Here is a 25,399-nt window from a genome sequence, read left to right as displayed (position 1 = left end):
TCTACCATGTTTTTCTACAATGCTTTTGTCTTTTCTGTGAGCCATTGTAAATACCAAGGAGAGCTATGACTCACATACTCAGGGTTGGTCAACAATGATGTTTAATAAAAACAGGAGAGTTAAAACATCACCTATAAGTTGCATTTCTAGTGCTGTAAATAAGTGTGGGGAATAACATTTGGAAGTTGGCTCCCCTATTTCTGGTTAGAGAGCCTGGGAGCCTGTGTACACCTTACCAGATGCTTCTGGAATGATCCTAGAATTTTAGGGATGAAGGAGGAAAAGCATTTGTTTCTTGCTACAACTCAGGTCCAGGCTCTGCCCAAGGCTCTCTTCTTCCCCACCTGCTTATTGTTGCTGAGTTTTTTGCTTTTGGCTATTTACAATAAAAAATGAAGGTCAAGAATATTCTTGGATCTTTTTATCTCCTGCTTCATGCAAGCCAAACGGGTAAAAGCACAAACAAAATTTTAGCTAACAGAATCTGGAACTTTAGGGGAGGGCAAAATCAGGTTTCTTTCCATGTGGCCCTGACCCCAGGAGTACACAGTCTTTTCCCTGCTCTGATGAGAGTGAGTCTGGCCTGTCCATTCCCAGGAACACAAGGAGAAGCTTCTACAGTCAAGCCAGTTAGAGTTAATCCCCTGGAGACCTTCTGTGTGTGTGAGATGAGATACCCCACAGCACACAAGTATTTACCCTGTCTCCTGTATTCATGGTCTAGATAGTGACAGCTGAGTGGCTTCTGTCAGATGATTCAGGAAGGTAGGCCTCCTGTCTGTACACTGTTTTTTAAGTATTGAGATAAGATCATAAACCAAACCCAAGACACAAAATAACACCTTCAGGCTCCATGGGAGTGCTTGTTTAGCTAGGAAGCTGACATAAGTTATTCTTGTTTTATTTACTTTCCAGGTTCTGTATATTCACTGCAATTATGTTACCAGACAGGGAACAAAGGACCTTTGATTTTGAAATATGGAGTTGGCATAGATCCAATAAACCTCTAAGGGTGGCTTGGCCGATTCAATTTCCGTCTTTGGGGCTGGTATGACTTATTTTATAATTGTAGTTGAACCGTTCAACTAAGAACTATTTGATCTATTCAAAAGGAGCTAGTAGGTATGTCATCATGGTGGGCCAGTAGGTAAATTTTAGAAATATATGCACACAAAATGGTTATTTCAGACAGATAAACAATGTGAGAACATTACCTTTCTCTTTTCAGTCAGATAAAGAAGTAGCCCTCTTTTTCCTTCCCACCCTCCTACCCTTCCTCCCTCCCTCCCTCTGTTTTTTATTTCTTCCTTCTCCCCCTTTCTTCCCTCCCTCCTTCCCATTACCAACTTTCCCCCCTCCTTCTCTTCTACCTTCTTCCGTTCCTCCATTCCTCCTCTCCTCCTTCTCCCCCTTCCTCCTATACTAATGGTCGAACCCATTGCCACTCACATGTCAAGCAGCCCTCTACCTTTGAGCCACACTGGCTCAGCACTTAGCATCCTTGTCTTCATTTACTTAGAGTGAAGTTTAAACAGTAGTTCCAGCTCTAGAACCAAGAGATCCCTGGAGTCAGTCAGTCACAGCCATTGCCAAGGGCCTTCTCTCTTGGCTTCCTCCTTAGCTTGTCACTGTCTAGAGGGTCTGCTTTTTATCAAGCTAGCAGCAGCCATTGGCTTAATTTATTTCCATAGTTACCTCCCGCATTTGAAAGCAGTTGTTTCTTCACAAATCTTTGCTAACATCTGAATGACAAGGAGGAAGCCACAGGGCATGAGATCTCTATGAAATTTACTGGGGTTATTTATTTATTTCTTTCTCTAGCACCAGCTGGTTGGTCTGCAGTAGGCTTTGTAAGAATAAGCAGTGACCTTTTCAGCCTCTCTGTGGACAGGGAAACCAGCTGTTTGGGAAAGGGGTCTTCCATTCTGGACAATGACAGTGTCTTCACTTTGAAATCAGGAGAAACCAGCCATGGAATCAGAGTGACTCTCCTGGAATCCAAAGCTCTCTGGAGCTGTGCGTCCAGGACTAAGGCCAGTTCACACACAAATTCGGGGCCCATTTGGTTTCATTTACCAAATAGGCTGCCTGTTACTGTATTTCTGAATGAATTAAAAATATCCTTCATTTCCTGCTTTAGCTTTTAGGAAATAAGGGAAAGGAGACCATGACTCTTTCTAATCAAGGAATGGTTTGCATCTTGTAGGTTCCTTACTTTTGTCCTTTACTGAAATAAAGGAAAACTAAGGCAAGCCAAGATTTCAGTCTGTCAACCTCCTTGTTAGCTTTAGAGAAAAACACTGTTGCTTGCCAGAGGTCATGTAGGGACCTAAGGGCTTTCACCACCAATTAGGCACCTGCAATTAGCATAGTTTTTATTGTTTCTCATGTTTTTTATGTGTGATTTTTATTCTTAGTCAGATTGGATTAATTGCTCTCTGAGGCTTTATGGGAGGTGACCTTAGGCTGGGATGACTCAGTAGAGGACAGCGTGGGACATTTGGTTAAAGGTTTGCTGAATCAGTGCCTCCTCTGCTCGTAGTCCTTTAATTGAGATGGCATTGAATTGAGAGAAGGCCAATTCAGACATGTATGACTGATGTCTTTTGTCCCAACCATGGGGCAGACCTTGTGAAGAAAGAGAAAGACCTGTGGTGATGTGTGATCAATTACTCAGTGACCAAGGGGTCACTTGCCAGCCTTCCTGAAACAGGTGTACAGGGCTGCCTGGTTGACCTGTGGGTAGCCTAGCTATGGTTTCATCAGAGTTGGAGATGCCTGCCTGTGTATCTAGCAATGGGAGGGCAGCGACGAGAATCCAGGTGTACATGCAGCTGTGGTGAGATGCTTTATCTCACGGGGAGAGTATGGACTGGCACCAGAACATGCCTCTCCTTATACCTTTGCCATTCAGTCATTCCACACCTGCTTGGCTAAAATCCCAAAAGAATTCCCTTGTGTAGGCATACAGCCCCGTGGTTTCTAGTGGGACCCTGTGTCTTCCATTCCAGGCACCTTTGGGATCCTTCACATACATTTCAGATCCCTATCGTCATGTATGTCGGCACACATGGCCTGGCACACAGTAGGCACCCATGGTAAGGTTACCACATGACAGGGACAAATGCCCTCCCTGGTGCCCCTTGGGAGTGTGGAGAGGATCCCGAGCTGCCTGCAGACTAGTTTCAGGGCAGCTAGCCTGGTTTAGCAGAGCCCATCCAGCTCCACATGCTTGGCTTTCTATCTTCTTGAGTGCAGTTTGGTTGGTTGCTTCTTTCTTTCTTTCTTTCTTTTTTTCTTTCTTTCTTTCTTTCTTTCTGCCAGTCCTGGGCTTGAGCTCAGGGTCTGAGCACTGTCCTTGGGTTTTCTCCAGGCTAGAGCTCTACCACTTGAGCTACAGCACCATTTCTGGTTTTTTGCTATGTATGTGGTACTGAGGAATCGAACCCAGATCTTCATGCATGCTAGGCAAGCACTCTACCACTCAGCCAAACTCCTGGCCCCCTTTCTGGGTTCTTGGCATTTTGGGAGAGACGAAGCTGCCTGAGAAGCTCCAGGCTGTTCTGGGTTTGAGGAAACCTATCATAGGTCATAGCTCAGCCAGTGTGGGCCCCTCCTCCTCTCACAGAGTGCCCAGGGGTGCTGTCTGTTTCATGCAGGCAAATGCAGGGAAAAGAGGGAGGCTGAGGGGAATTTCCATAGTACTTTTGGACTCTGGGCTCCTCAAAGGCTCAGGGTTCCTTACCACTGGCCTGGTACCAGATCTCTGCTGGTTCCTGGGCTTGAACTCAGGATCTGGGCACTGTCCCTGAGCTTTTTCAGCTTGACGCTAGCACTTTACCATTTGAGCCATAGCTCGAGTTTCCATGTTGTGTGTGTCTGTGTGTGATTAATTGGAAATAAGAATTCCATAGACTTCTCTGCCTGGGCTTCCCCTCCCTAGCTTTGAACCATGACCTTCAGATCTCAGACTCCTGAGGAGCTAGGGCTGCAGGTGTGAGTCACTGGCACCCCGCAGATTTTTAACTTTTGCATGGAACACAAGGGCTTCTCTTTCTGGTCTGGCCTTCCTGGGGTCTTGAATCCTAAGAGCTCTTCCACATAGTGCTGTCATTTTTGCTGCCAGGTGAATTACTTTAATAGCCTTTTACCAGTCATTTGATTGCAGTGGCCCTTCGGGGAGATTCTAGCTAAGACTGTAATTAAAGGAATAATAACAAAAAATGGGCAGAAATCAGGGCTGTGTGGTTTGGATGTGCTCTGTGTTAACATTTATTCTAGAGAAATGTCTGCTCAGAGTGGCAGTTCATAAATGTATTCACGTTCCAAGACAGTCAAACACTAAAAGGTCACATAGGAAACACCAAGTATATGAATTTTTAGAAAAGTCGACCAAAAACTTATCCACCTGATCCCTGAGGGTAAATGGGGGGATGGGGGTGGGAATCAGTCCAAAGCCTTAAACAAAGCAAACCACAACCCTGGCAGTCACCAGATTTTCCTCATTTGTGTTTTACAGAATCGGCTATCCAATTCCCATGTTTGCGGGATTTTGCATCATGTTTGTCTCAACCATTAGTAAGTGCCTCCTGTTTATCTTGGATGGAGATGTGCCTCCTACCAGCTGGGAATCGGGCTACATTTGTGGGGTGGCTGTGGGGGTGGGGTGAGAAGAAGCAGCCAGGGCTTTGAGGATGTGGACTGCAGATCCACTTACCGGAGGATTTTGTTCTGGTCTGTTTTTGCAGTGTTTGCCTTCTCTAGCAGCTATGCCTTCCTGCTGATTGCCAGGGCACTGCAGGGCATTGGATCCTCCTGCTCCTCTGTGGCTGGTAGATGTGAAAACCCCCGTTTTCATGCAGGCTGTCCAGCACCAAAAGAAAGGCGGGCCCCTCAAACAGTTAGCTGGGCGAAAGCGGGCACTCAGGGTACTGGAGGGGAGGATTTTAGAAGGTGCTCCTCTTCCTTAGGGATTCAGCTGGCCCCACAAGTTCAGGGAGCTGCTGGTCTGGCCGGATGGTGGGGGCGGGGAACGTGATGAGGATGGAGTTGTTGGAGTTCCACAGAGCGTGGGTACTGACGTGCTTTTCCTATTCAGGGATGGGTATGCTTGCCAGTGTGTACACAGATGACGAAGAGAGGGGCAATGCGATGGGCATCGCCTTGGGAGGTCTGGCCATGGGCGTCTTAGGTAGGTACAGGCCACCATGCATGCAGGGACCTGTCTGGCAGTGAGTAGTGAGGGACCTGTTTACAGGGCCCTGGCTACTGTAGCGCTGTGTCTTCATTTGCACAGACAGGATCTCCAGCCCTCCCCTTTCTGTTTCCTTCATTGTGGATGCTTTGGAGAATGGCAGGAGATCCCACAGTCTCTGGGTCACGCCTCCCTGGGCCCAGATAGAAAACACAGGGCTGAGCATGGTGAACTGTAGGGCCTCCTCTCTCTCCCAGATTCTGAGTTTGAATCTGTGAGAACCTTTTTTTGCGTCTCCTCTCTGCCATCCCACCTGCCTGGCTGACAGCCCAGACGTAAATCCTTCACGGGGGTGGGTTCAAATCTCTTCCCACTCACACCCCTGCCGTCTTTGACATTCCTTCAGTGAAGCCTGCCCACCCGACTGCACGGGCAGAGCCCACCTGTCTCTCCTCTTCTACAGAAGCAACACAGCCCAGGGCCTGGCTCATGTCCTCTGACCTTTAGCCTGTGTACTCCACATTCCTCAGGGGAAAGCCCTCCAGGGGGGAGGCTGCAAGGCACCTTGATGCTAACGAAATGAAGTGGTGGGCATGCACTCCAGTCTGTTTCAGAACAAAGCAGAGAGAGAAACACAAAGAACAAATGGAGGGAGGTTCTCATGTGGGGAGGGACATGTGTCTACCAGGACTGGCTAGATTCCCTCTCTTCCTGCAGTGGGCCCCCCATTTGGGAGTGTGTTCTATGAGTTTGTGGGAAAGACGGCTCCGTTCCTGGTGCTGGCTTTCTTGGTGCTCTTGGATGGAGGTGAGTGATGCCCCAGTGGCACAGTGGCTGGGCTTGGGCATCAGTGTTGCCCATGCTTGATTCCTGTGTGCAAATGGATGCCTGTTTTTCCCTTGCAGCTGTTCAGCTGTTTGTGCTCCAGCCATCCCGGGCGCAGCCAGAGGTAAGAGCCGGGAATGAGGGCCTCGCTGTGCACCAGTGACTCCTCTAATCCCTGTTTTTGCTTGGCAGAGTCAGAAGGGGACACCTCTAACCACCCTGCTGAAGGACCCCTATATCCTCATTGCTGCAGGTGGGCTCCTGCTGGAGATGGGGTGCTGGGGGGAGGGGTTTCCAGCTCCTGAGCTGCTGGAAACATGGAGCCAAAGAAGAACATAAGATGCAGCAAGTTCTGTCCACCCAGGTCTGTCAGCTAAGGTTTCTTTTGCTTTTCCTTTGGGCAAATGAAAACTGTGCTCTGCAGAGCTGCTAGGCTCATGAGATGCCACGGGAGGCCCTGCCTCAGTCCCCCTTGCTCACTGACTGTGTCAAAGGTGATCCATGTTCGGCCTTGAACTTTCTAGAAGGATGTGGTAGCATCACTGAAGGAGTCTTGAGTGGCTATAGACTCCTATGGGAATGTATGAACAGAGGCGATTGCCTTCCCTACTCCAAAGCTGCCTTTGGGGATGGGTCAGACCTTTGGGCTCCAGATTGAGACAGGCTATTATCCATCCAGTGACTTTCATAAGACTGTCGTAGTGACCACTAGCCACTGCCCCGCCAGGCCTGTGGCTGTTTCTTTTCCCAGGTCCCAGCCTTTGTGGGAGCCTTTGAGCCTGAGTGTTGGGGATTTGGTGTGTGCTGCTTGCGGGCAGCCTTGCCCTATGGGCATCAGGCCTCTGAGGATAAAACTTGTCTAGGCTACGCTCCCCCACTCAAGGAGGGATACAGGTGCCTGAGAATCCTGGACTCTACCCTTCCTACTGAGGGTCCCTAAACTCAGCTTTTATCAAAGCTTCATTGTGGCTTTGTTTAAACTCTTCCGCTATGGATTTGATGAGGGCAGCACATAGTTAGACGTGTGAAAGAACTGATGCTGTCACCTCATCATGCCCTGGAGACTCAGGGATCACAGGACAGAACCTTGAGCATGTCTGCTCTGCTACCCCTGCCTTGGATGTTTAGAAACCTTACTCCTGTGAGGAAATTTCAGCATATAAAGAAATATCAGGATGTACCTAACACCAACTGGCAGTTAGCCACAGCTTTTGGTGTCTGTGAGTGGTGGGGGTAGAAGTGGGAACGCGCAAGGCGATGAGGTGAGAGCCCCATGATTCCTACATTCTGCCTTTAAATGTCACAGAGAATGAAAAATGTTGCTTCATTACATGTGCCCCTTCACGACTGGACAATATTCTTTGAATTTGTTCTAGCAAATGATAGGTTCCATAGAACACAACACAGGAAGTTCCCAGAATGATAGAGGATGGTTCTGTGTGTATTTTTCCAGGTGGCTCTATTTTTTTTTTTACAAAGGGTTTGTTTGACCGAGTGATAATGAATGTTTGCAAAGATATCCTATATGGGTAGATGTTTTTTTTTTTTTTTAAATCCCTCCATAGCGCATTTGTACCATATGTGGCATAACCCTTGGATTTTCTGGCATCTCAGGGCACCACTGCATGAGAAAACATAGGATCTTCAGTTGCCCCAGTAATGTGTGTGGTCTGAAAACTGCTCAGCTGCTAAGTACCTCAAGCAGCTTCCTCCATTCACAAACTGGAGCTCTTTTTATTCTAAGTTGGGTAGGTTAAACCAGACAATTGCTAAGGCGCCCCTGGGCTCCAAACTTTCTGATTCTGGGATGCTATTTGTTTAAAATGTGAGTAAACACCCATGGCTAGCCTCTGGGCTTACTGTTTATTGTCTTCTTAGGGAAGTAGAAGTTCTAGATATCTGAGCTCTGGGCACTCGGCCTATGACTGTGTCTGGAGACTGAAACAGAACACACTAACCTCAGACTTCCCTTAAAGGCTCCATCTGCTTTGCGAACATGGGGATCGCCATGTTGGAGCCTGCCCTGCCCATCTGGATGATGGAGACCATGTGTTCCCGCAAGTGGCAGCTGGGTAAGGACTGGAGCTCTCATTCTAGAGCCTTTGTTTCCAGGGCAGGTCCTGTCAGCCTAACCCCATTGAGCAGGGTGAAAAGCTATTGCTTTCACTGAACTCTAAATAGGCTCAGTGCCTAAAGCAGCTTAGGGTGTTCTTAGCGCCAGCTTTTATATCATTCCTGATGAATTTCATATAAGATGTGAAAGAACAAAAAGACAGAGAGAATGGAATGCTTGTTGATAGTTTATTAATATATATTATAAAATATAAATATATAGCATCTTATTAAAATATAAATATTGTATGAGTTATAAAGATAATGTTTCACTGTTAATTACTGTTGTTAATCTCGTACTATGCTTATTTTCTGTATTACATTTTATTTTATTTTATTTTATTTTATTTATTTATTTATTTATTTTTTTGCCAGTCCTGGGCTTGAGCTCAGGGTACTGTCCTTGGACTTTCTCAAGGCTAGAGCTCTACCACTTGAGCCTCAGCACCACTTCTGGCTTTTTTCTATGTATGTGGTACCGAGGAATCGAACCCAGGTCTTCATGCATGCTAGGCAAGCACTTTAACCACTAGGCCAAACTCCCGGCCCTGTATTACATTTTATTATAAGCATGCATGATGTGTAGGAAATGTGCAAAGTTGGTAATATCTGTAGTTTTCAGGCATGCGCTGGGGGTCTTGGACAGTGTTCCACACAGATGAGGGGGGGCTCCTGTAATTACATCAAGTGTTTTGGCTCCATTAACATTCATCATTGACTTGGTAAATATTGCTTTTAGCTGAACTAGAAGCTGTAATTAATTTCTTTTCTTTCTTTTTCTTTTCTTTTCTTTTCTTTTTCTTTTCTTTTCTGGTCACAGGGCTTGAACTCAGCCTGGGCACTGTTCCTGAGCTCTTCAGATCAAGGCTAGCACCCTACCCCTGGGCCTGGGGATTGTTCCTGAGCTCTTCAGCTCAAGGCTACTGTTCTACCCTTAAGTCAAGCCCCACTTCCCGATTTCTAGAGGTTAATTGGAGATAAGAGTCTCAGGTCCTTTTGTGCCCAGGCTGGCATTGAACCTTAATCCTCAGATCTCAGCCTCCTGAGTAGCTAGGATTACAGGCGTGAGTCATTTACCCTGCTAATTTCTTTTCATTTTTGACTAATTTTTTGTTTTCTTGTTCCTGGAGTTAGTCATGCCCTTGTTTTTTGTTTGTTTGCTTTGCTTTTTGTTTTCTGCTTTTGTTTTTTATGTTCTTTCCATTCATGATCCTATCTTCCAGAATCTCTGGTAAAATAAAAGTTCTGTAAGTTCAGTGAGGTACATTAGCCAACTAGACCTTTCTGTGGTTTTGCTCATTTGTGGACATCCGACCTAGATCTCCATTCCAGATATAGTGCTCTCTAGATCAAGTTGAGAGTTTCCTCTCCATCATCTGGACATCTTCTTTGCCTCTCTTGCTTCTGGTGTACTTTCATATCTTCTCTCTTGTTTATTGCCCCTTGCTGCAGCTTTGGTAATGAAGGTACCTGTCTGACAAATTCCCTGAGATCCTGTATATCTGCAGCTATCTTCATCCTTACCTTGTACTTGGTTGGCTTAGCTTGTGTGATTTCTAGTTGGAAATCATTTTTCCTTGGATTTGTTTTTGTTGGTCATGGGGCTTGAACTCTGGGCCTGGGCACTGTCCCTGAGCTCTTCAGCTCAAGGCTACCGCCCTACCCCTGGAATCACTGCCACAATTGTTCCCATAGCAGGTTCTCTATTCAGTGGTGACTGACTCATAGTGGGGTCTTGTGGGCCCATGATGGGTCAGCCCATTCACTTGGGGAGAGACCCCCTCTTTCAATTCTGGGGAACCTTTTCTATTTTTTTTTAAATTTAACTTTCCCTTCTAGCTTCTTCTTTTGCCTCACTTAGTTGAACGTTAGAACGGTTTCATTCTTTCCATTTGTTTGATCTTTCCTTTTACTTACGTTTTAGATTATTTTTGGAGGGGGCGATCATAGAGCTTGAACTCAGGGCCTAGGTAGTGTCCCTGAGCTCTTTGCTCAAGGCTAGTGCTCTCCTACTTTGAGCCATAGCTACACTTCCAGTTTCCTGGTGATTAATTGGAGATAAGAATCTCACAGACTTTCCTACCCATGCTGGCTTTGAACCATGATCCTCAGATCTCATCATCAGATCTTAGGATTACAGGCATGAGCTATTAGCCCCTCCCCTTTTTTTAAACTAACATTTTAAATGAATTTTGGGTATGACTAGAATAAAACCTATAAACTCAATCTGTTTTGTTTAGTGCATATACAGCCTATAACTCATTCTAATGCCTGCATATTATTGTATTTTAAAGTCATACCATACATTTTCAATCAGTCCTTACTCTTTCATCGCTGGTTTAGTTCCTGTTTTTGTTTTAGGTTTTTAGTTGTAGTAGTGGGGTTTGATCTCAGGGTTTATACTTCCATTTCATTTCAATCCATTCATGAGCCTTTTCTATTCATGGCAGGTCCTCTATCACAAGCCGCACCTCTTCTCCTAGCTTTTTGGTAGTAAACAGGAAACAAGATGTTCTTTTACTGAGCAGTTCTTTAAAGGCGTAAAGGGCCTGGAGTCCAGGACAGAGCAGAGATGGGTACCATGGTTGTTTCGGGGGTGATGACGATTTTCGAGTTCCGGTCGTGGAAGCGATTGTACAATCTTGTGACTATAAGAAAAACCACCAAACTGTACCTTGTAAAGCATGGTTTTCATAAGATGTGAGTTATAGTGAAAAGCAAAACCAAAAATAAGCCCCAAATGGCAAGTTAATTTATTCAGGGGAGGAGAAAGGATTCTTTAGCAGAAAATGCGGTTCTCATCTTCCTGGAGGCCAGGGATGGAGGAGGAAGCCCTGAACCTCAGTGTCTTCTAAAGAAAGCATGGGGCTTGGTGTGTGTGTGGCGGGGGGGGGAAGGGGGGATGCTTGCTTCTGACAGTCTGTAGGAGCACCTTCCCAGAAGATGGGCCACAGTCCTGCTGCTGTCCTTCCTAGGTCCTTTCCCAACTTCTCTTTCTCTCTGGTCCTGGGCGCCCTGGGTCTCCGGTGTTTTCACAGACACCATCTGCACGAGTGTGGCATGTAGAGCACAGCCCAGCTTCTTGCATTTGCTTTGTGTCCACTCACAACTGCAGAATTGCTCTGATGTCTTCATTTAACTGAGTTAGGAACATAATTGAATGTGTCTTGGCTGTGTGTGGAGCATTAAGCTGCTCTGATCTCCCCCTGCCCCTGTCTTCTCTAGACAGAGCCCAGGGCTTTCTCTATTAGGTCAACCAGGCTGCAAGGCTGAGATAGCAGAGACTGGATGTCAGTGGAGATCATCTTATAGGCTGCAGGCTTGCCAGCATTCCTCTGAGCTGCGTGCACCTGTGCAGGCTCCATCAATGCATTCATTGCCTTAGAAACAGGCTTGTCATTCTTCAAGAGAGTCACCTTCCTTACCTCCATAAAAGGGGCTTCTTCATCTTGGGCCAACTGATTCTATAGGTCCCTAAGCCTGGGGTTGCCTGAAGTTTTACAGAGCAGTGTGGAGGACCCTGTGGCAGAGCCAGGAGTTCTGGCTGTTTGGGAGTCTCAGGAGTCGTTCTGCCTCTGGGCCTCCCTATCTTCTCTGGGGAAAGGTCAGAGATCAGAGCCCAGTAGTCCAGTTAGCTGTGTCTGATGCATATCACACGTAACTCACTTGCTGTGGCTGCACTGCAGTTTCTAAGGGAGGAAGAGATGACAGCCTGTCCCCATCTTAAAAGGGGCTCCCTTGTGAGTGTGGCTCCAAATTCCTCCTCTGCCACCTGGTGGGGGGAGGGAGAGGAGGGTTATGAATCAGGAGAGAATCAGTTCTTTTTTCCCCAAGTTCTAGATCAAATAACATCTCTTGGACAACCCTGATGCTTAGGGGAGGAGTTCAGGATGAAGCCCAAAGGGAACCGTAGGTCTTGGGGGACAGGCTGCAGAGAAGAATGGAGCCAGACTTCCTTCTGGCCCATTTGTCTTAAATGCAGGGTGGTGAGATGAATGGAATGAAGGGAAGACACTCGCAGTGGGGAGTGGGGGCTTTCTGTTCCTAGCCAGCTGTAATTTCATGAACTTTTCTGCGCTAGCGCAGAAGGGTACCAGAAGACAAATATACTGCTATCCTTAGGCCAGACCAACCTAAGGCAGTGGTGTTTCCTTTTTCCTCCTCCTCCTCCTCCTCCTCCTCCTCCTCCTCCTCCTCCTCCTCCTCCTCCTCCTCCTCCTCCTTCCTCTTCTTCTCATTTTCTCACTTAAGACAAGTGAACCAAAAGAACCAGAAGAAGGTCTATTCCCCAGAGCTAATTCAGTGAGAAGAGATTTGGCTAGAGTTGAGTACACAAATCCTAGAATGAATTCGTGTTGCTTTTGCAATTGACAGAAATTTGGGAGGGATAAAGCTAGCTACTGGGTTACAGACTCAAAGGTGTCCAAGGGGGCAGAGAAGATGGTCTGAAAGTGGAGTCCTCAGAGGGGACACACAGAGTGAACCTAAGAAGGCAAGGTAGGGAGCTAGAGCAAGAGTGCCCCTGCATCCTGCCAGCTCCTGGTGGGCCTTTCATTGCAAGGGACTCCAGAGAGGCCCGGACAGGAGGAGTGCTGGAATGAAGAACTGGGTGGCTGAGGACACATGGTGGAGCCAGTCTTGAAGGATGCATTTAGTCCTTCCTTTTCTCAGATGCTTATTGGCCAGCTGCTAATGCTGAAGGGAGGTGGGGCTGGGTCAGCTCTGGGCATCCTATTTGGATGGTGAAAAACAAGTTGAACTCGATGGGAGCCACCACTGGGGAGCAATGCAAAGCCCTGGCAGGCCAGCCTGGGTGTGGGGTGGAGTCTTGTGCTGGTCTCACCCATGGCTCTGGATGCAAACTTAGGACCATGGGTGGAAGTGACAGGGGAGAGCTGAAGGTTTGATGCCAAGTAGCTGGCCCCATAGTTAGAGCTGTGCAGAAAGAGAGCCAGCCCTGGGACTCAGAGCAAAAGCAAGGTGCCTGCCTCTTGGGAGTGCAGGCCTAGGTAAGGGCTCTCAGTTTCAGATGGGAAGAACAAGAGGTGAGTTTCGCATGGAATGACTGACATGGGGCTGGAAGAGCTGTTCACTCAGGGCCTATGGTACACTTTGACCCTGTGATCCTGTAAGGGATGTGGGATGAGCGTGTGAATTCTTGCAGGGCATTTGGAGGTCGAAGGGAGCCCCTCAGGCCCCAGTGAGCAAGTTCAAGTTGAACACATTATTTCACGCCACCCAATCCAGTGCGTTTTCATTTGAGAACCCAGGGATGGGCTTTGCCACCATGGACCCCTTGCTGTTCCTGGAAAGCACAGTCACTCTGCTCCTGGGACTCACTTGTGAGCTCGGTGCTCCATTCACAGGCTGGGCTCCTTGGTGGCGCCTGCTAGAGAGCTTGTCTTGTCCTTTGGCTTCCCAACCGCATCTCAGGCTTTGCCCTTGGAGTCACAACTGAGTAGGAGGCCAGAGAGACCTGGGGAGGCTCCTCTGGGAGCCACATCCTTTGATGAGAGCTGAGGAGGGGCTGTCTGTGTGTCATGTTCAGACTTTTAGTCTGTTATAGTGTTGGCCTGCACAGCATTTGTGGTTTCTAACAAATGAATTATCAACATTTAAAATCAGATTTCATACAAAAATCCAGAGTTCCCGCTTATCTAGAAAACCCCGACCTTCAAATACTGGAAGCTCCATTCTGCAGGGTTTATGCCCCAGTGATGGGCTAGAGGAGTGGGAGCTGCTTTCTTAAATTGGGGTCACCCCTCTGCACCCATTTTCACTTCATTTCTCTGACCCTGAGGCTTGAGGTCAGTAGGCTCTTTAGCGTGGTACCTGGTATTGCTTTCCAGTTTGCTTGCTCATTATTTACATCTCCCACCCCCCCCTTTCCTGGTCCCTGGAATCACTGATCCTGAGACACAGGATAGAACACAGTCTGCAGTTTGTGTGTTGACAGCACACCTCTGGGCGTCAGATTTAAATACCACTTACCAGCTCTCAGGATCCTGGGCAGCTCAGGTTCAAGATTTCCCCGCAGTCCCTGTGCACAGCACAGAGCAAACACCATCTGATTCTTGCCTTCCCAGATTTTCCATGATAATCAGAAAGCCATGTTGTCCGTGGCTGACCTTGGGTTGGGCATAGGCTGGCCATAATTGTTTGCTAAATGAGATCACACTGAACATTTATGTGACTACTGCATGTTGCTAAGTGTAATGAGAACGAGTCCTTGGCACATGAGGTGAGGCCAAGCCTTCCCTGCATTTGATGGCTTATTCTCAGGGGGACATTGTCATTTTTTTGTCCATTTGTGTGTTGCTCAGCTGCCTGAACAGGAAAGGCCCCAGGCCCTCTGCAGTTTGATCTATGTAGTAGACACTTTGGGAACATCTGCTATGCAGGTCTAGGGTACACTGCAGACCATGCAGCTTTGACAGCTTATGGGCAAGGATTAGAATCAAAACTGATATCCGATAGTCATTACCTTCTTCATGGATTATTATGTGCCCATGGTCACCCAGGTCTGCTAATGTGGATAGTCTCATTATTGTCAGTAATTTAAACTCTGTATCTTGAGTACATGTGGTTTTATCTCAGTGGTGATCTACTCGGAACTGTGTATCTGCAGACAAGCGTCTTATCTGATTTCAGGAAAGAGTCAAATCATTAGAAGGCTGTAAAGTAGCCTCTTATAAAGAAACTGTCCTGTTGTCCTGATAATAGACACAAGAGCTGAGGGGGAGAGATCCTCGCAACCATGCAAGGCTCAACTGGTGACTCAGTGGGTCTTCCTGTTCTGTGTGGGACCATATTTAAGGCAACCTCTGACACTACCAGGCTGAAATTGCTCTTGGTTCATCAGAACTCAGGGGCTTCTTCTCCTGGAAAAGCATTCATTGAAACCTTGCATGTGAAATCTCCACACATAGGACTTTATTGCAAAAAAAAAAATTACCAAATAGGCTTCTATTTTGCTACAGAAAGATGTTTATAAAGCTAACTTGTGAAGCACAGGATGCAGAGTAGTTGATATGGTATAATACAAATTCCTCCCCCCCACATATGCACACTAAACTTACAAGAGAAGTAACTGTGAGAGCTGTCTGAGTTCTGAGGTTTGGATAATTTTGACTGTTTTCCTTTTGCTTATCTCAGTTTCCTGTAATTCTCTCAATGGCTGAGTCTGACTTGGTGTCACACAGAACTGCAAAGAGGTTGGAGACACACGTAGATGCCAGGCCATCCCCATTGTCCACATGTAAAGCTGCCTCCAGCCAGAGATGGAGACAAGATGCAGCCGCTGATAGAGAAATGGTTTTCATTTCAAGAGTGGCTCAGCAGCCTTACAGGATGGATAAGCTGTGTGGCGTCCAGACTCGAGGTGGCAGCCACCGGATATTAGCTGTGTGGGTGTAGGCCCAGGACTTCATTTCATCTGCTGGAGTCAAGTCTGCAGTGTCTGTGATTATTAGTTTTTCTGATGTGTGACTGCTATCAGAACTGATAAGGTGTCCTTTTCATAAATTCACAGGCGTGGCTTTTTTGCCAGCGAGTATCTCTTATCTCATTGGAACCAATATTTTTGGGATACTGGCCCACAAAATGGGAAGGTAAGACGAGATGAAAACCACGTTCATTCTGTTATTTCAATAATGATGTGATTCTCTGAAGAAATCCAAAATCTTTCTGCCTTAGTGGTTACAGGTCCTTGTCTTGATGTCCATTGAAAATTGGGATTGGGAAAAAAAAACCCATCCAGAGTGTATATTTATTGATGCGTGTTTTTCTTTGGACAGGTGGCTTTGTGCATTGCTGGGAATGGTCATTGTTGGAGTTAGCATTTTATGTGTGAGTAAAGATGGCATTTGACAAGCGGGGACAATCTGGTATAGGCCAGATTTTGTTTTGGTTGAAGTTTACTAAGCAATATTTTATACCAGGTTGAATTTGTGGACGTTCAGGTTTTATTATGTCTTTCATTTTATTCTAAATTTTTTTCCAGTCCTGGAGCTTGAATTCAGGGCCGGAGCACTGTCCTTTGGCCTGCTCAAGGCTAGAGCTCTGCCACTTGAGCCACATCATCACCTCTGGCTTTTTTCTATGTATGTGGTACCGAGGAATTGAATCTGGGTCTTCATGCATGCTAGGCAAGCACTCTACCTCTAGGCCAAACTCTCAGACCCTGTAAACAATTTTGATTAATATTCTCCAATGGATACATTTTTATTTTATGTCAGATGTTATTTAAGATGTTTTGTCATATAATTTTTTTTTGGCACTGAGGTTTGAACTCACAACTTTGTACTTGTCAGACAGGTACTCTACTGCTTAAGTCGTTCCTTCAGCCCTTTGTGCTATGGTTATTTTTCAGCAGTGTCTCATTCTTTGCCTTAGATTGCCTAGACTATCTTCCTATTTACAGCTCCTGTTGTAGCTGAGATGACAGGCGTATGGTACTGAGCCACTTTTCTGTTGTGATGGAGTCTCATAAACTTTTTTTGGGGGGGGCTGGGGGGGCGGCTGGGTTGGCTTAGAACTGCAATCCTTTTGATCTTAGTCTCCTCAGGATTACAGGTACGATCCATTGCTTGTAGCTAGGATGTTTTATGCTATACTTTAACTTTTCTCTAAGTTTAGACCTTTAAGTTTTCTCTCCTTATTATGTTAAACATTACAGTATGTTTTATTACATAATTAAATCTTATGGGTTTTTTTTTTTGTTTGTTGTTGTTGTTATTTTGTTTTCTGTGTGACAGTACTGGGGTTTGAAATCAAGGCCTTTCCTTTCTTTAGCAGATGCTGGCTCATCTGAGCCATATCGTTTCTTTCTCTTTCTTTCTTTCTTTCTTTCTTTCTTTCTTTCTTTCTTTCTCTCGTTATTTTTTTTTGGAAAAGGTCTTAAGTTTTTGCCGAATGGCCTTGAATCATAATCCTCCTATTGATGCCTGTCCTGTAGCTAGGATTACAGCTGTGAATCACCATTCGAGGCTTGTGTCTTGAGATGGGTTCTCACTATTTTTTGCCTGTGCTGGCCTGCAGCATGATCCTCCCAACGTGCGTAGCTGGGATTACAGGCATGAAGTGCACCACGCCTTTATCTTCTAAGGAAAAGAATGGCAAAACCCATCCTTCCCCACTCCTGTTTTTCTCAGAAGGGAACAAGCATGCTAAGGCCCCAGCACAAATAGCCCTTAAGACTCTTTCAAGGTGATTTAGTATCGGATATCTTGTTATTTTACTGTGGCATTGCTTTCCTCTTACAGATTCCTTTTGCAAAAAACATCTATGGCCTCATCGCTCCCAACTTTGGAGTTGGTTTTGCCATTGGTAAGTCACATGAGCCTGTGCTTTCATCTGAAACTTTTTTCCTTTATTCGAGTGCGGGAACGGTAGTTGTCTGAAGCTTGTGCTTCGTGGCGTAGCTCATGACAGCCTACGCACTGCACACACAAAGATCCTCGCTTCTCCACACTCACCAATCGTTCTCTGAAGTCCAGTGCTTTTAAAAGACCACATCTTCTTCCTTGGAACTTCTGTTGTCTGAGAGTGAGGCCTGTGTGGGGTGTGGGTGGGGGAAGCCGGGAGGCTTGCCGGTGGCCCTGTTGCTGAGAAAATGGTGAGTCAGGCACAACCAGAGGCAGGCCAGGGCACCACGCAGCCTGCGGCCTGTATCTGGGATGGATCTGGAGAATGGCAAGGTGTGACAACCAAGACTGGGCGTCCTCACCTAAACCGCAGTGGGGACTGGATGAGGCAAGGCGGAGAACAGGGGAACAATTGCCTAGCAGGACTGTATTCCCAGAACCCCAGCCTACCTCAGTGGACCAGTTTTTGTCAGGAGACTCCCACAAGATTTGCAGAGGCAGAGGGGAGTCAGCAGAGCAGCTGACCCTGGCATTCAAATCGTGTTGTTTGTTTTAGCTAGTACTGGAGCTTACACGCAGGGCCTTGCAGTCTTGCTTAGCTTTCTCCTCTCAGGGCTGCCACTTTCCCACCCACACCTCCACTTCCAGTTTTTCTGCTGGTTCTTTGGTGAGAAGAGTGTGGTAGTTTTGTTTACCTGGCTGCCACTACTCTGATCTTGGGATCTCAGCTTCCTCAGTGACTAAGATTCCAGGTGTGAACCACCAGCACGGGGCCATGTTTGTGTTCTCTTCCCCGACTGTCCGCAGGCATGGTGGACTCCTCTATGATGCCCATTATGGGCTATCTGGTAGACCTGCGGCACGTGTCCGTCTATGGGAGTGTGTACGCCATCGCAGATGTGGCCTTCTGTATGGGCTACGCCATCGGTAAGAACAGGAGCTTCCAAATGACCGGTCCCCTCAAGGCTGGGTAGATGATAAGTTCTGAAAAGATCAAACCTTCCATCTTTTTGGTCAAGACGATACTTGGAGAGAGTTTGGTCTAATTCTCTGTTTCCTGGAAGGTCCTTCTGCTGGTGGTGCTATTGCGAAGGTCATCGGATTTCCGTGGCTCATGACAATCATTGGGTTAATCGATATTGCTTTTGCTCCTCTCTGCATTTTTCTTCGAAGTCCACCTGCCAAAGAAGAAAAAATGGTAAGAAAATCTTATTATGTGATGAAGCGTTCTCCCATCATTTTAATATGGTTGTCTCAGTTAATTCCACATGTCTCAGCTCTACAAAATATATTTCTGCTCCTTTGGGGCAAAGCCTCCAAATGTAAATGGTGAACGTTCCTGCTTGGATTGAACCACACATGGAAGTTACTTGTTGATACTACTTTTATGGTGCTTTTGTGTGGTTTTGTTTTGTTTTTGTTTTGCCAGTCCTGGGGCTTGAACTCAGAACCTGGGTACTGTCTTTGAGCTTCTTCTACCATTTGAACCACAGGGTCACTTCTGGCTTTTTTTGTATATGTGGAACTAAGGAATCGAATCTGGGGTTTCATGCATTCTAGGCAGGCACTCTATCACTAAGCCACACTCCCAGGCCTTACTGTTCATTTTTTTTAACCTGTATTAAAGGTTTGAACTCAGGACCTTGTACTTGCTAGATAGATGCTTTACCACTTGAACCATACCCCCCAACACTTTTTTTGGTAGTCCTGGGCTTAAGCTCAGGGCCTGAGCACTCTCTTTGGGCTTTCTCAAGGCTAGAGCTCTACCACTTGAGCCTCAGTACCACTTCTGGCTTTTTTCTATGCATGTGGTACTGAGGAATGGAACCTTGGTCGTCGTGCATGCTAGGCAAACACTCTACCTCTAGGCCAAACTCCCACCCCCCGACCCTCCCAACACTTTTTGCTTCATTGTTCAAATAGAGTCTTGCTTTGTGACTGGCCATCCTTACACTGTGTTCCTCCTATTTTATACTTCCCGGGTTGCAGAGATGACAGGTACACACAGATCTGTTATTTTTCTGTTGAGATGGAGGTCTCACAAGCTTTTTCCTTGGGTTGACAATCACCCTGGTCTCAGACTCCTGAGAAGCAAGGATTATATGTGTGATCCACCACACTCATCTTAAAGAGACTCTCCCCCAGCATTAAATAAAAATATACATTTTAATACAATTTGTTTTGTACATAGATTAAGGATCACATTGTATAGCTGCATCTAAAAAAAGTAGTTCAGTTTGATTTTTCTCTGGTTTTGGCTAATATTGAACATAATTCTTCTGCCTCCCCAGAGAAACCATTGTGGCACTGTTTGCTTTTCTCCTCCCCTCACAGCGTTCAGCAATAGCTGATATCTTGTCCTTGCCGCATGCTGTATTCTGTGATGGTCTTAGTGGAGAATCACCGCATGCATGTGTATGTGTGTTCATGACCGCATATGAACACATAAATGAGCCATATACCTGAGCATAGAGACCTATTACATAACTTCATGACCAGAATCATAGCCAGATGTAAAATGCAGATGATAATGGCTTCCTCTTTTGAACAAGTTCAAAGAGTGAACATGGCGGTGAATGCTACTTTACCCTTTCTCTGCTGTTTACCTTACTGAACCCAAAGCTAAGCAAGAGTGCAAGGCCCTGAATGTAAGCCCAGTACTGGCAAAAACAAACAGCATTCGAACCTGGGAGAGATGCCATTGGCTTTTAAGAACCTGTGCTGAGAGCTCATCTGCTGTAAGTAGAATGCTGTGGAAAGGATGAAGGGATGCTCAGGGAGATGGTACCTGAGCCTCCTCTGTGAGATTCTCTTGGAAGTATATCAGAGGTCCTTTCTGATTCATGAACAGAGTGAGTTTTCATGAGTTGGCATCTTCCTGAATTACTCTGGTTTTCCCCAAAAGTGAATTTAAAGGTACAACCTTGGCCAGGAGTGTGGCCTAGTGATAGAGTGCTTGCCTAGCATGCATGAAGCCCTGGGTTCGATTCCTTGGTACCGCATACACAGAAAAAGCCAGAAGTGGTGCTGTGACTCAAGTGGTAGAGAGCTAGCCTTGAGAAAACCCCAGGAGAATGCCTAGACCCTGATATAAGCCCCAGGATGGAAAAAAAGGAAGGAGGAAGGCAGGCAGGCAGAACCTCAAGTTAGCTTATGTGTAGCCTATATTTGGGAGCCTTTTTCCAGTGTACATAATTCACATATTATATCTTAAAAAATGCACCAGGTTCTGAGTCTTGGCTTTGTGCCTTGAGTTAGAGATTTAACGAGCAAACCTGGAGCTTCTCACAGTGTGTACGACCCTTAGGAAAGGGGGCAGGTGCTGTGGAGGTCCTGGGGTGGCAATGTCCCCTTTTTCTTTCTTTTCTCTTGCTGCATCTCCAGCTCCCTTTCCTCAGGGACTAGCCACTCTCTATACATTCCCACTCCACGGTAGCCTCCACTGTAGCCTCACTGTATTGGATTCCCACAGCCACTTTCTGTGGCTGGAGGAGCAGTGGACCCTGGCCAATGGGGCCAGAACACTATCAGCATAGCACTGGGGAGCTGACTCGTGGGCCACCCTATCCACGTAACCAAGGTTGAATGAAGGTTACCTCCAACCCTTTTTGTCCAAAGAAACAGAAGCATCTGCAAATGCTTCTGTCATGAGTCTATTCAGACTCCTGAGGGTGGAGCAGGGCTGGGCTGGGCCTGGAGCAGCTGCACTGTATAGCTCTTAGTCTCTTCATCTGTTGCCTGGCTTAATGGCAACACTGACCTCAGAGGAGCACAACGAGGATCCACACGATAGACTCCATCAGGTGCTCTGGCCTCGATCAAGTTCAGTAAACACGTTACCGTCCCAGTATTTCCCACTTGTCCTGCCTGGTGTATCCAGTGCTTAGTCGTATCCCGTTCATTCAGTAGAATCCCAGGGTCCTGCCTGACTTCCCCTTGCAATGTCAAAGTTTCCTGTGTCTTCCCTGGGTCCTCCTCCTCCCACCCAGGCCCCAGAACTGCTGGATGGGAGTCCTTGGTTAAGACAGCAGAAGTAGTAGGGTTGTGTTAGCTGCTTGTGGGTGACGGCCTGACAGCCTGTCTGAGCTGATGGAGGAAAGAAATGGGGTGGGAAGACAGATGGGCAGGCGTATGCCTCCCCATCCAGTCACTACAGTTTTCTGCAAAATGGCAGAAGGCAGGCCGCTGTATTCCTCCTCTTTCTTCATTCGAACCAGTGTTTCAGTTCATTAACAAACCTGTTGAAGGAATTGGAGGAGACAATTCTGAAAGGCAAAGCAATAAGAATTGCAGGGCAACAGAAAGCCACTTTCCCTGTTAAATGTCGCAATCTTTAATAAGGGTCTAGCAAGATAAATCAGTAACATTGTGAGATGTGTGTCTCCCTACCCATAATTGATGCCCATAATGGAAGATGCCATTTGAGTGGCATAATAGTAACATTGGAGGGCGGTGGCCAGCAGCTGCTGCCTGCTCATTGTGCAAGCAGAGCAGGAAGAAAGCGGGTGGAAGCCGATAGCACCTAATGATAAGGCGGCATGCAGCAGGACAGCTGTGCCATGGGGAAGAAAGGATTCATTACCACTCACTTGAGAAAACCCAGCACAGACAAGGGTTGGTGTCCGGAATTAGCAGCTCTCAAGTGCAGGGGACATTTGAGCCAGAAGAAGGCATCTATCCTGAGCAAAGAATTCTTTCATTAAGCAGCATCCTGGTAAAAGGAGTTGATGCTTAAGCTGTTCTATATTGCGAGAATTAATGGTGTTTTCACAGATCACATGCTACAGAATCATGAATTAGTTTGTGAACACTTGGGTTTTTCCTTTCATTTTGTGTACTGGATTTCTGTTCTTTGTAATCAGTGTTATCAACCAAGGCAGGATGGGGGTGGAGAGGGGGAGATGACACAAATCCTTATTACTCAAGTCCCTCTACAAGTGTAAGAAATATCAACACTGAAAAATGTCAACAGGAAAACTGATCAGAGATAAGACAACTGCACAGGCAGGCATTAACTCTCAAAATCCAATTGAAAATAGTTGCATTTTCCTTTGCAGGTTGAAGAATTACTTTTAAAATTATTTTTTGAGAGAGAGAGAGAGACAGAGAGAGAGAGAGAGGTGGGGGGAGAACATGCACTCATGTGCACTAGTTTTGGGGCTTGAACTAAGGGCTTGGGTGCTTTTCTTTAGTTTTTATTTTCTTCCCTCAAAGCTAGTGGTATTCTACCATTTGAGTCATAGATCTACTTCCAGCTTTTTGTTAATTAACTGGAGATAAGCGTCTCAGGGACTTTCCTGCCCATGCTGGCTTTGAACTGCTTTGGCCTCAGCCTGCTGATTGCAGCCGTAAGCTGTCAGTGCCCACATAGTCTTACTCTTGGTTTTTAATTGTTGCCAGGGCAGGAAAGGAGGCGATTTGGGGATTGCAGGTTCTTTCTACCAGATGGTTCTATGAGATCGGTTTAGCCACAGCCCTAGTTTCTGGAAACCATGACTGGACAGCCAGAAACTGGTGAGACCAGATATGCCCTGAATGTTAACATTTACTGAGTGACATTTGTCCCCTTGCAAGGGCATTTCTAGAGTGGATACAAAGCCATCAGTTTTTTCTAGTTATAGTAAAGAAAATAGAACTTTTTGTTTAGGCTAATACCTTTCAATGTCCCCTAAACTAGAGCACCCACTGATGTGTTTAGTCTTCCACGTAGTACTTCAGTGCTTCATGTGGGGTGATATGTCTTCACCACCTTGCATGTTCCAGCTCTGCTCCATGTCTGACACGAGCATGGAATTGTGCTTGGGGCTTTGCTCAACTCAGGTTCCAGGCCCTCCCTTTTCCTCTTCAGCTACAAGTTGCACTGCCCCTCTCCATACCGCTGTGCATGGAGGGCAGATTTACATTCCCTGCATACTCTGTGGGCTATTGGCACTTGTCTCCCCCGGTGCACTTGGCTTATCTGCTTGACATTGTTCATGCCTCTTCTGAAAAATTACATGTATTTAGTTTAATTTAGCATGTATAACTTCTTGGAAAAAAAAGTAAAATTATTGCCTAGTTAATTTTGGACAGGTTCTGAAGCCACTAAACTAGGTTTTTGTTTGATGGGGTGTGTGTGTGTGTGTGTGTGTGTGTGTGTGTGTGTGTGTGTTGGTCTTTTTTGGTTGTGGGGCTTAAACTCTGGGCCTGGGTGCTAGCTATCCCTGAGCTCTTCAGCTCAAAGCTAGTGCTCTACTTTGAGCCACAATGCCATTTCTGGTTTTGTGGTAGTTCATTGGAAGAGTCTCATGCACTTTAGTGCCCTGGCTGGCTTGAACCGTGATCCTCAGATCTCAGCCTCCCGAATAGCTAGGATTACAGGCATGAGCCACTAGCATCCAGCATGGAAATTAGGTTTTAAAACCTTAAAATTTCATTTACCTAAAACAGATAGGCTGTTGACAGATACAGTGTGGCCATTTTGGCAATTCTGATCATTTGTGCCTGTGTGATGGCAATTCATCAGACTATCTGTACAGTTTTTGTGGAGTTCAGAGTCCAGGTCCAGGCTGAGGATCAAGGGTATGAAGATTGCATACAAAGGTGTAATGGCTGATGAGTGAAAAGGTGGAAGGTAACTGTAAATAAGGCATCAATTGCCATTCTTTTCAATGATCTTGCTGCCTGTAAGCCAAGTAAGGAACAAAGCCCACAGCTGGCCTGTGGCCTCACAGTATGGTTCTGGGGGACTTTCCCAGCTGATGCTTTACGTTGCTTAGTAATCAGATCACTGGTGATCTGGCTTGGTGTCCCTGTTTCACTTAAGTGTCCTGGTTGATAAATCATCCATGCTTTGTTCATCTGACACCAGCCTTGCTGTCCAAATCCTTTCATCTTTCAAGCCTCCGCCCCCACCTCCTCTGTGTAACTAGCTGGCACGCAATCCTCAGGAGCAATCCAGTGGTGAGCTTGGTGGACTGCTTCTCAGCTGGACACTCAGTTGGTGATGTAAGATATCAAGGAAGTGACAGACAGTGCCCAGTCGGTGCCTTGGCTCTTGTTAGCTGAAGGACTGCTCACAGTCTGTCTTGTAACTGGGACAGTGTTTCTTGAAGTTTCCCGCAGAGGAACCTAGAATTTCATTTTAACCAGATCCACTCCTCCTTCACAGTATTCTTTGGGTACAGTTTCTTTGTGAGACCCCAATCTGGGGAGACCATGTTTAGTTAGTAGATTATTTCTCTTTGCCAGCAGTCCTGAGGCTGAATTCAGAGCCTAAGTGTTGTCCTTGGGCTTTCTCAAGGCAAGAACTCTACTACTTGAGCCACAGCACCATGTCTGGCTTTTTTCTATGTATATGGTACTGAGGAATCGAACCTGGGTCTTGGTGCATGCTCGGCATGCACTCCACCACTAGGCCAAACTCCCGGCCCCTAGGAAATGGTTTTTTGGGGTTTTTTTGTTTTTTGTTTTTTTGCCAGTCCTGGGCTTAAGCTAGGGCCTGAGCACTGTCCTTGGACTTTCTCAAGGCTAGAGCTCTACCACTTGAGCCTCAGCACCACTTCTGGCTTTTTTTCTATGTATATGGTACTGAGGAATTGAACCTAGGTCTTCGTGCATGCTAGGTAAGCACTCTACCAATAAGCTAAACTCCCGGCCACCCTAGGAGATGTTTTTAACCTTATTGTAATATAGGAAATAGTTCAGGTATACATTATGTTGCCTCAATTATGAGTTTTAGAAAGTGGATTCTATTAAATACAGGAATCAATTTACGCAGCAAGCAGCATAATCAGACAGTTAAGTTGGTTGCTGTCAATCTGACTCAGAGGTCTCAGAAGTCCTGTTCTTTATCTACCACTCTGCCAGAACATTTGAGAATTTCTTGGAAAATTAAATAAAGGTTAGGTAGTACGTGCAGTTG

The 25,399-nt window shown here is 46.2% G+C and overlaps 1 protein-coding gene across 1 annotated transcript in view; it reads left to right on the top strand.

The window, feature by feature from the left end:
- Positions 1-25,399, top strand: part of Slc18a2 (solute carrier family 18 member A2) — a 33,809-nt gene that overhangs the window by 4,346 nt on the left and 4,064 nt on the right. Inside the window, exons 3-14 of the mRNA XM_090345510.1 lie at positions 4,520-4,578; positions 4,749-4,832; positions 5,099-5,191; positions 5,912-6,001; positions 6,100-6,143; positions 6,212-6,272; positions 7,996-8,091; positions 15,663-15,741; positions 15,928-15,979; positions 17,395-17,458; positions 18,304-18,423; positions 18,561-18,694. Of these exons, the coding sequence (XP_090201636.1) occupies positions 4,520-4,578; positions 4,749-4,832; positions 5,099-5,191; positions 5,912-6,001; positions 6,100-6,143; positions 6,212-6,272; positions 7,996-8,091; positions 15,663-15,741; positions 15,928-15,979; positions 17,395-17,458; positions 18,304-18,423; positions 18,561-18,694 (976 nt within the window). The remainder of the gene's footprint in view (positions 1-4,519; positions 4,579-4,748; positions 4,833-5,098; positions 5,192-5,911; positions 6,002-6,099; positions 6,144-6,211; positions 6,273-7,995; positions 8,092-15,662; positions 15,742-15,927; positions 15,980-17,394; positions 17,459-18,303; positions 18,424-18,560; positions 18,695-25,399) is intronic.

The sequence above is a fragment of the Megascapheus bottae genome, chromosome 15 (genome assembly GCF_031878675.1).
Source record: "Megascapheus bottae isolate mThoBot1 chromosome 15, mThoBot2.hap1, whole genome shotgun sequence".
Taxonomy (NCBI): domain Eukaryota; kingdom Metazoa; phylum Chordata; class Mammalia; order Rodentia; family Geomyidae; genus Megascapheus; species Megascapheus bottae.
The sequence above is the reverse complement of the archived record's forward strand: the minus strand, read 5'-3'. Positions and strand labels throughout refer to the sequence as shown.